This window comes from Conger conger, chromosome 11 (genome assembly GCF_963514075.1).
Source record: "Conger conger chromosome 11, fConCon1.1, whole genome shotgun sequence".
Classification (NCBI taxonomy): domain Eukaryota; kingdom Metazoa; phylum Chordata; class Actinopteri; order Anguilliformes; family Congridae; genus Conger; species Conger conger.
In genome coordinates, this window is record NC_083770.1 from 46,770,128 (window position 1) to 46,780,768 (window position 10,641).

The 10,641-nt window shown below is 45.0% G+C and overlaps 1 protein-coding gene across 1 annotated transcript in view; it reads right to left on the minus strand.

The window, feature by feature from the left end:
* usp39 (ubiquitin specific peptidase 39) overlaps positions 1–9,715 on the minus strand; it is a 17,005-nt gene extending 7,290 nt beyond the window's left edge. The window contains exons 1-9 of the mRNA XM_061260477.1: positions 9,474–9,715; positions 8,936–9,014; positions 8,724–8,818; positions 8,108–8,244; positions 7,248–7,400; positions 5,902–6,127; positions 5,048–5,122; positions 4,880–4,947; positions 210–398 (exon numbers count right to left, since the gene is read on the minus strand). Of these exons, the coding sequence (XP_061116461.1) occupies positions 210–398; positions 4,880–4,947; positions 5,048–5,122; positions 5,902–6,127; positions 7,248–7,400; positions 8,108–8,244; positions 8,724–8,818; positions 8,936–9,014; positions 9,474–9,525 (1,074 nt within the window). The 5' untranslated portion in view covers positions 9,526–9,715. The remainder of the gene's footprint in view (positions 1–209; positions 399–4,879; positions 4,948–5,047; positions 5,123–5,901; positions 6,128–7,247; positions 7,401–8,107; positions 8,245–8,723; positions 8,819–8,935; positions 9,015–9,473) is intronic.
* Positions 9,716–10,641: the final 926 nt, after the last annotated feature.

The following is a 10,641-nucleotide window of genomic DNA, read 5'->3' on the forward strand; positions in this document are numbered from 1 at the left end:
TAGGGAGATGGGCAGGGAGCACGCAGGACATGGAGTTGAGCAGCGCTGCTTTAGGGAGATGGGCAGGGAGCACACAGGATGTGGAGTTGAGCAGCGCTGCCTTAGAGAGATGGGCAGGGAGCACGCAGGACATGGAGTTGAGCAGCACTGCCTTAGGGAGACGTGCAGGGGGTAAGAGGGGAAGGGGGCGAGAGGGGCGCGGACATCACCTTCTCCGTCAGGCCGTTGAACTTGCCCAGGATGCTGAAGAGCGGAACCTGGGGGATGATCAGCTGCTCCTTCTCGTCCTTGTACAGCGGGGCGGTGGGGAGGTCAAGGGTCAGGTACAGGAAGGTGGACTCGGACATCTCCTCCTGGTACTCCTCCTTCAGGAGGAGGGCCTCCTTCTCCTCCGCCGGCTGGAGAGAGGGAGAGAGCAGAAGCTCACTTCAGCTGACCTCCTGTTGCCGTGCATGCTGGGATTCATGTTACATTACACTACATTACATTACATTACATTACATTGGCATTACATGGCAGACACTCTTATCCAGAGCGACGTACAACAAAGTGCATACCCATAACCAAGGATAAGTGCGCTGAAAGACCCTAGAGGGAAGTACAATTTCAACTGCTACCTGTACAACGAAGATAAGGACCAGGGCCTATTTGAATTTTTTTATTTTTTTTAAACGAACAAATAAACAAACAAACAACAAAGCAAAAGTAACCAGACTTAACTATCCAAACACTGCTTACCTAGCCAAATAAAAATACTGATACGCAAAGTAAATCACAAAGACAACAATTAAGGTTCACAGGGAGGTAGGGAGAGACGGGGAGAGGTGCTGCTTGAAGAGGTGCGTCTTCAGTTTGCGCTTGAAGGTGGGGAGAGATTCGACAGTTCTGACCTCAACGGGGAGTTCGTTCCACCACCAGAACAGACAGCAGTCGTGAGCGTGAGGTGGAGGTTCGGAGAGGGGGAGGTGCCAAGCGGCCTGTGGAGGCTGAACGAAGAGGTCTGGCAGGGGTGTAGGGTTTGATGATTTTTTGTAGGTAAGCTGGGGAAGACCCCTTAACTGCTTGGAAGGCTAGCACCAATGTTTTGAATTTGATGCGAGCCATGACAGGCAGCCAGTGGAGGGAAGTAAGCAGGGGGGTGACGCGTGAGTATTTGGGAAGGTTGAAGACCAGACGAGCTGCTGCATTCTGGATGTTCATGGTTGTACAACGGTCCCTTTGTGAATTGCAGCTCACCCAACCTGTTCCACAGTCTGTTCTAATCAACTTCATGTGTACCTTATTTGTATGTCACTTTTGACAAAAGCGTCCGCCAAATCAATAAATCAATCAATCAATCTGTATTTGAATAGCGCTTTTAACAAAGGGCCTTTGTCACAAAGCAGCTTTACAGAGAACCTTGGGAAACAGTGCGGGTGGCAATTCCCTGGCTAACAGGAAGAATGTAATGTAATATTGTTTACAGAAAATAAATGGTATGTATGAAGCACTTCATATCACTTTCTTAAAAGGTAAGACTGGACTAGGCTTTTATCGTGTGGTTTCCCCCAGCAGTGGATCTCTTCCTGGTGATATGAACACAATGTAGTTACAGACAGGCCTCAAGTGATTCCGGAGAGCAGACCAGGGTCAAATGCAAAATTGCCTCGGATTCAAATACCTTTCTACCCTTTACTGAGCTTGTCTGGTGTATCGGAACCTATGAAATGCTCTCAAAAAGTGCCAACCTCACATTCTGTTTTCTCTTGGTTGGCTCAATTGCACCAGGCAAGATCAATCGAGCACAGAAAAGTATTGGAATCCAAATCTTTTAAGGAATTTGACCCAGGTCTGCTGGAGAGTGGACCTCGGCACTGTCCCTTGATCCAGCAGTCAACCCAGAGGCCATCTTTAGCAGCCACAGGTCTGGGGGACTGTTGAGCACTAAGTACAGTAAAATCCAGCTACTCAGTGGGGTCCTAAAATTAAAAAAAGTTAAAGAAAAAATATATTTTTCAGTCAGTCTTCCAGTTACTGTGAAATAAAGGGAGTTAAAGTGTTTTCCCCTCAAACATCATCACCCGCTCAAAATATAACTCAAAATACTTCCTTTAATTCCTTTCCGAATAAGAAAAATATAAGACCGACATTTAAAATGTAGCAATGCTGGGTGAATTATTGAAGCCTCTACTGGAACAATAAACATCTTTGGCGTAACTGGGTAACCCACGCGATTCCTTCAACATTAACAAAGAAAAAGACGCGGAAACAGGAGCCAGGAAGGGAGCCAAGTGACGACAGCGCTATACTCAAATTTGCCGCATTATCGCAGGGTGGTACTGCATTATCTGACTGTCTGACATTTAAATGCAAACAAGTATGACAGTAACACATTCCATTTTGACAGATTATCGAGAAACAAAATGAACGATAGGAGAAATATTCCGACAAGCTCCTGAAGGTGTTTGAGGTCAGAAGATGTACATGAGATGACAGATCCGAATTCCAGCTTTTCATTTCCTGGTATTTTTTTATCTAGATTTGTTAAACAACTTTAACACATCAACTTTTGTATCAGATGGGTGGTCTGATACAAAGGTTGATGTGTTAAGTTTTTTAACAAATCTAGATAAAAAATACCAGGAAATAAAAGCTGGAATTCGGATCTGTCATCTCATTTGTACATGAGACAAAGTATTGGAACATGTGACTGACAGGTGTTTCGTGTTGCCCAGATGTGTCCTGTTAGATTGATTGGTTAAACAATAAATAATTGTCAATGTCTACTGTTAGTTTTAGCCTTGGGTTTTGCCTGTGAAGACTGCATTTGTGTTGGAAAAGATAAACCAACATGAAGACCAGAGAGCTGTCTTTAGGAGAAAATCAAGCCATTTTGAAGCTTAGAAAAGAGGAAAAACCACCAGAGCCATTGCACAAGCATTGGGGATTGCTGGTACAACAACTTGGAATGTCCTAAAAAGAAAGAAACCGCTGGCTTTCTGAGCAACAGAAATTGAACAGATCAACCAAGGAAAACAGCAGCATTTGACAATGACAGAAACATTGTGAGAGCTTTGAACAAAAACCCCAAAACATCAGTCATTGACATCAAACAATCTCCACAGGGCAGGGGTGAAGGTATTGCAATCAACCGTTCTAAGACTTAGTGAGCAGCAATACAGAGGCTATACCTCAAGATGCAGACCATCATCAGTAGTAAGAATCAGAAAGTGAGATTACAATTTGCAAAGATGTACAGACATGAGCCACAAAAGCTCTGGAATAAAGTTTAATGGACTGATAAGACCAAGATTAACCTCTACCAAAGTGATGGAAATCCGAAGTGTGGATCTGCTCATGATCCAAAACATACAAGCTCATCTGTGAAGCACGGTGGAGGACGTGTCATGGCTTGGGCTTGCATGGCTGCTTCTGGAGTGGGCTCACTAATCTTTATTGATGATGTAAACTCATGATGGTTGTAGCAGGATGAATTCAGCAGTCTACAAAAACATTCTGTCTTCCAACTTAGAGAAATGCATCCAAACTAATTCACTAAACTTCATCATGCAGCAAGACAATGACCCAAAACACACTGCCAACACGCACAACAAAGAACTTCATTAGGGAGAAAAAGTGGAAGGTTTTAGACTGGCCAATTCAATCATCAGACCTTAAATGAATACCTAAACATTTTGGGAAATATATTATTTTTTCCGACTTAGATATACCCAAACTTAGACAAAATTGTCGATTTCATTTTTGTGCATTCACTGGCTCTGTTTCTGTTAGCATAACGTGCTAGCTTAGCACAAAGAGTATAGATGTCAGTAGCCTACCTCCTTCAAAGTTAACAAACAACTCAAATACACAAGGTCTCGTGTATTTGAAATGGTAAAAACAAGAGACGTTGTTTTCGGAGAAGTTAGACGGTTGGAACTCTAACCACTGAACACGCATGAATCCTTTGTGTTACAAAAACACCACAAATAAGTCACTCCATAAAAACCACATAAAATATATTTGCAATTAAATGTAACTACTGTGAACCACCCTGGAATAAAGTGTTTTTAGTGACTGTCAACGTTTAGTGACTGCTACCGGAACTACTGCAGATACATGACATCTATAGTCATTTTTTTTTAAGTATCACATATCAAGGGCAAGTGTAACAAGCACCCAGCTTTCAAGCTATCGGTTTCAGCAACTGATATTACGTTGCCACCTAGTGACGCCTATATTAAAAATATTTCCACTCATATATTTATGTTCAATCTGTGCTACATAATCTTTAAGAATTTTTTTTTCCAAGGTCAGACTTCAACCCCTAAGCACAAAGATGTTTTTTTTGTTTTTTTTTACCAATCATGCTGCTTCATTAGGCATGTGACCAAAGACGCAAATGAGAATGTGTAGTGAGTGAAGCTATTACACTTCCTGGTGCCCTGTATAGTGGACCTTTTCCCCACAGCTTTCTAACAGCATCGCCATCTCTACATACTATATACTCTATCTAAGACACCTGATTTAACTGATCAAGGGATTGGTTCGCTCATTAACTGGTTCAGTGCGGGTTCCTGGTTACGTCAAAAACCTTCGGCCAGGCGTCTCGGTGGCGCAGCTTGCAGAGCACTGACCGCATGCTCATTGCGAGCCGCGACGTCGGCGGTTCGAATCCGACCGTCTGACATTTGTCGCATGTCTTTCCCTCTCTCTCGCTCCCGTTCTTCCTGTCTCTCTATACTATACTGTCCAATGAAGATGAAAAAGGCCTAAAAAATATCTTTAAAATTTTTTTTAAAAAAACCTTTGGCCAAGTGGGACCCGCGGACCAGAGTTGAGAAACGCCTCACGGCGGTGTAAGCATGCGGGCAGGGATGCAGGGTCACCTGTCACTCACCAAATCAGGGTGGGGCAGCTTCTTGGAGAAAATGCGCATGGAGCCCTGGAACACCTTGGTGATGCTCGCTGCCATGACAACAAGGGCAGGGATGGATCAGTTTCCAGGGGCAGTAGACAGAGCAGAGCAGAGATTTTACATTACATTGATGGCATTTGGGAGACTCACATGGCTTCTTCTTTGTGCCTCCCAGTGCACCGTGCAGAGCATTCAGGAACCAGGAGAGAAAGTCGACAGCATCCCCTGCAGGACACAGAGTGTATTGCACAGCCCAGACAGCACACAATAAATACAGTGTTAGATTCTACATTTCTCAGGTTAAAATAAAAAAGTAATAAATAGTTGTAATAAGTTGTTCAGCAGTACAAATTTAAAAAAAAGTTTTTAATGGAATAATCATCTTTGTCAAGCTGGCGGGAATGCACAGGTTGGCGAAAAAAAGAAAGAAAATAAATTCACACTGGCACATATGACCACTATGGATGCACTTGACAACACATAAAAAATGTAAAAGCAGCTATTTTTGCCTCAAATGCTTTCCATCAATATGAAAGTCTGAGTGGAGTTCATTCTCATTAAAATCTCCAACAGGCTACGCTAGATGTAACTGCGCTAACCTTCACTGCGCCATCGCAACGCTAACCGTCGCTGCGGCAACCGTCGCTGCGCCAACCGTCACTGTGTCAACCGTCGCTGCGCCATCGCAATGCTAACAGTCGCTACACTAGCCGCCGCAGCGCTAACCATCGCTACGCCAGCCGTCGCTACGCTAACCGTCGCTGCGCCAACCGTCGCTGTGCCAACCCGTCGCTGTGCCAACCGTCGCTGCGCCATCGCAATGCTAACAGTCGCGACACTAGCCGCCGCAATGCTAACCATCGCTACGCCAGCCGTCGCTACGCCAACCGTCGCTACGCTAACCGTCGCTACGCCAGCCGTCGCTGCGCCATATCAATGCTAACATTCGCTACACTAGCCGCCGCAATGCTAACAATGCTAGCCGCCGCGCTAGCCGCACCCACCCTGCTTGGTGATCTGGAAGTTCTTCTTGCTGCACAGCACCACGGCCTGCAGCATCTCGTGGGGGGACACGTGCGCCTTGAAGTTCCGGGGGTTCCACAGCTTGCGCATCAGCTCCCCAAACCGCTGCACCAGCAGGAACATGATGTCCCCCGGTGGCCGGCGGATGCCACGGTAGTTCTCCTCCTCCAGGAAGTAGTTCCGCAACGGGGGCACGTTGGACAGGGCCTGGGGGGGGGGGGGGGGGGGGGGACATTCCAGACTTGAAGACGGGGGAAACGGTGAAGGAGGTGGAACCTGAACAGTAATGGAAAAGTGTATGGAAGGTTCTGGGGGACGTGCTGTGTGTCCAATGAGATGCTTTGTTTTCTGCAATGTCAGAGCATAACCCAAATGCCACTGTACTCACCAGAAACAGGCCCAGTTAAAATGTATGCAGGGCACTTTCCAAAAAAGGAAACCACCTCCAATTCTGAACATATACTTCTCAAGCTTAATAAATCTCACTAATGCATCAGCAGGACCATATCAATTTCCATGTCAAAGATAATAAGCTTAGAAACGAAATTTTTATCACAATCTTGACCTGTACTCAGAAGCATCCTTGTACTCTAGCGGATTACCCACTTGCCACAGCCTAAATAAATAATGAATATGCAATTTAGCTGACGCTTTTATCCAAAGCGACATAGTTGATTACACTAAGCAGGGGACAATCCCCCCTGGAGCAAAGCAGGGTTAAGGGCCTTGCTCAAGGGCCCAACAGCTAAACAGATCTTATCGTGACTACACCAGGGCTTGAACCTCCCACCTACCGGGTCCCAGTCATGCACCTTAACTACTAGGCTACAGGTGGAGCAGAGAATCCTTTTTGCCATACAGACAGGGGGCCGCATACAGGTTGGCACGGTAACGAGCCAATCAGGGGAGTGGACTCTGGAGTCGGGTGCGATTCTGGAATTCCTGATACCCTGCTACTCACATAATGGACATGAAGGGCCAGGAGCTGTGGGTTTTCCACCCTGCCTTTACCTGGGAGACAGGTGTGACGGTCCACCCTGCCTTTACCTGGGAGACAGGTGTGAAGGTCCACCCTGCCTTTACCTGGGAGACAGGTGTGAAGGTCCACCCTGCCTTTACCTGGGAGACAGGTGTGACGGTCCACCCTGCCTTTACCTGGGAGACAGGCGTGACGGTCCACCCTGCCTTTACCTGGGAGACAGGTGTGAAGACAGCCTGGCCAATCAGCAGCAATGAACTGGTCAGTTAATTACCGTCCAGGTCCCAGTCATGTACCTTAGGCACCAGGCACCAGGCCACAGGCTGCCCGACTGCGAATCCACCGTACCTGCAGCACCACGTTGGCGTAGTCGTTGGCCTTGATGTTGTTGAGGCCCACGATGCCGGGCAGGTACGTGGTCCCATCGTACGCGCGGTACAGCTTGCCCTGCTTGTCCAGGCTGGAGATGTGCTGCTTGGTGAACGTGGGCTTCAGAACGTACTGCAGTGGAGACAAACCCGAAGCAGGTTAGCGCGCCGACACGGGGTCCGCCCGCAAGGCAGGCCAACACAACGACCCTCCCCAAGGCAGGCCAACACAACGACCCTCCGCAAGGCAGGCCAACACAACGGCCCTCCGCAAGGCAGGCCAACACAACGGCCCTCCCCAAGGCAGGCCAACACAACGACCCTCCCCAAGGCTGGCCAACACAACGACCCTCCCCAAGGCAGGCCAACACAACGACCCTCCCCAAGGCAGGCCAACACAACGACCCTCCCCAAGGCAGGCCAACACAACGACCCTCTGCAATGCTGGCTAACACAACGACCCTCTGCAATGCTGGCTAACACAACGACCCTCTGCAATGCTGGCTAACACAACGACCCTCTGCAATGCTGGCTAACACAACGACCCTCCGCAATGCTGGCTAACACAACGACCCTCCGCAAGGCGCTCACTTGGACTACTGCACATTAAGACATGCTGCAGCAATTATTCTACTGTCCCCATCCCAAAATGCTGAAATATTTCGCCAAGCATTAAATTGAACACAAGTGACTAAACTAAAAAGAGGTTGAGAAAATGGTTCAGTCATCTTTGCATGTATTCCACTGGTATGATGAAGTAAAACACGCTCAGGTTAAACCCCACTGCCGTGCTTTGGCACTAAAAGAATGCTGAGCCTGCGTGCTTCCATTCACTCTCACCGTAATGTCCTCCAAGGAGGAATCAATGATCTCATAGTTGTCAGGCAAGCAGTAGAACTTCAGAGTGTGCAGGTTGAGGAAAACGTGATGGGTGAACTGCACACTGTGGGTATAGGCATGGGATTTGAGTCCTCTACCTGGAAAACACACAAACACACACACACACACACACACACATATGGTTGAACAGGAGGTCCTTTCCTCCAATTGTATAGAGGGATGCATGTATGGTTAGATTTGCTGCATAAAACAGAAAACATACTTTGTTCTCAGGACCTGTTTCAGGTTTTATTATCAATTAGACTTCATTGGCTAACAACTTCATACCACACTGCTTCGATGCACCACAATTAATCTAATCGTTTAATAAACTATAAATCTATAGTGAGACAAACAAATATTAACAGAATTGAACTATTTCAACTTAATCCCATTTAATACACAAAAATCCTTTTATGGGCTGAAAATTCTAATATTAGATTGAGCATCGTCATTTCTTATTGGTCGTGGATTCTTTTGAATTTGTATTATGTTTCTCCCCAACTCTTAATGTGGTTCCTCTCTAATAACAAAAGACCATAGCCAAGCAAAACGTTTACATGAAAATACAGATTACCTTGGAAATATTTTCCACAGATGAGGCAAGCGTAGACATTGATATGCGAGAGGGAGATGGAACACAACTTCTCAAAATCAAAATCCAGCACGCTCCTGTAAAAATAAATGTCATAATTAGCATGCTAGCAGGGACAATAGGAGATCATGGGAAAGTATGCTGCTTCTTGCATGTACTGTAACGTTATATGGTACAACTTGTGCGGGTCCCACCTGTTAATTGTGTCCAAATAAGGACAGTGGCGGCTCCTGCGGTCTTCTGTATCGTGAGAGCGACCAACTTTCACTGGCACTGAGGAGAAATTAAAACAAATAGCCAGTTATTGATTGCCAATACGCATTAGTTGGGCAATTGAACAGTAATTGAACATTTTATGGTGTTAGAAAGCGAACATTACCATTTGAAAAGGAGTTCGCTAATAGCTATGCCAGCTAGCAACCACTTTCCATTATTTACAAATAATACATAGCAATACATTTTGCAATCTTGGAAGTTAACCTAGCCAACTACAGTAAATTGCTAATTGACGACATCTGCCTGGCTAACTGTTAACTAAACAGACAAACAAGCAAGCGAAAACACGTTTACAGCACTAAATATATGGCTGATTACGGTTTTACACTCCTAGATTATAAGTGAGAAAATTATTATAGCGAGCTACTCGTATTATCATTAGCTACCGAGCTAGCTAGTCTAGTTACGTTTGGTCACGTTAACTGAGCTAGTCAAGAATAGCTAACTATCACTCACCCTCATCATCGTCTTCCACCTCGATCTCTCTTTCTCTTTTCAAAGACACCATGTTGGTAGCTATTCGGTTTGATTAGCTAGCTAGTTAGTTAGTTAGCTGTGTACTATGGCCCACAACCAGAGGATGGCTGTACTCCGAAATAAATAAATATATTTAATTGTAGCAAACTATTTCAGATTGTTTTAAACTCCGAATCTCCCGGTCAGTCAACAAACTCCTATACAATCTTGCTGGTGGCCGACAACACACTAACACGGGGTGAAACCTTCGACTATTGCATAGAAGGTATAGTTGGTACGCCAACCTTTTAATTATTTCTCTGCTGCCCTCTACTGTGCTGGAGGTAATATCGTGAATACTAAACGTTATCCCCTCTTAAATGTTTAGCGTAATCAGAAGTTACACGGTGAACTTAACAGTATTCATGACTGAATTGTTGTATTTGATCAGGCTATATTGTGTGGCGTAATATACCATACCATATCAATGGCTAGCGATAATAATAAAACAAACCTGAACTAGACTGTTGAATGACAATATAACTAGTCAGAAATTTTATTTTCGAATTAAGTTCATAAGAATGAGTAGACTGTATGCTAATAAACTGTTTGCTTGAGGCAGTGGTTCCCAAACTCGGTCATGGGCCCCCCTGTGTATGCTGGTTTTTGTTCCAACCACAATTGCAATCCCAGAAGCTTTAATAATTATTTGTTAGGTGCTTTTCATGTTTAGACCGAGGTGAATCTATAGGCTCCTAATTGGCGAACGTGTGGACACATGCCCACTAAAACCATCCGGAAGATAATGAAGAATTCATAGGCAAAACAATTGATAACGAGAAATAGGGAAAAAAAAATTTTTTTTTTAAACACATAGAATAAACCTCAGTACTTCATGCCCCACGTGCCCCCCAGCATTTGTTGAAAAAAAAAAAAAAACCTCTTAATGTATCTGTTTGAAATTTTGCACAATATGAACGCGGGATGTTATTCTTCATGACATGTAAAGCTATTTTTGACAAAACGTGAATTCAAGGGGTATATAGGTATATAATCCCGCTACATATGAAAAGCATCAAATTAAGAATCAGAAGCTTGTTAAAATTCTGGGATTGCAATTGTCATAGTCGTGGCTCTGCTATGGACTTCTATGGGCGACTGCTGGGAT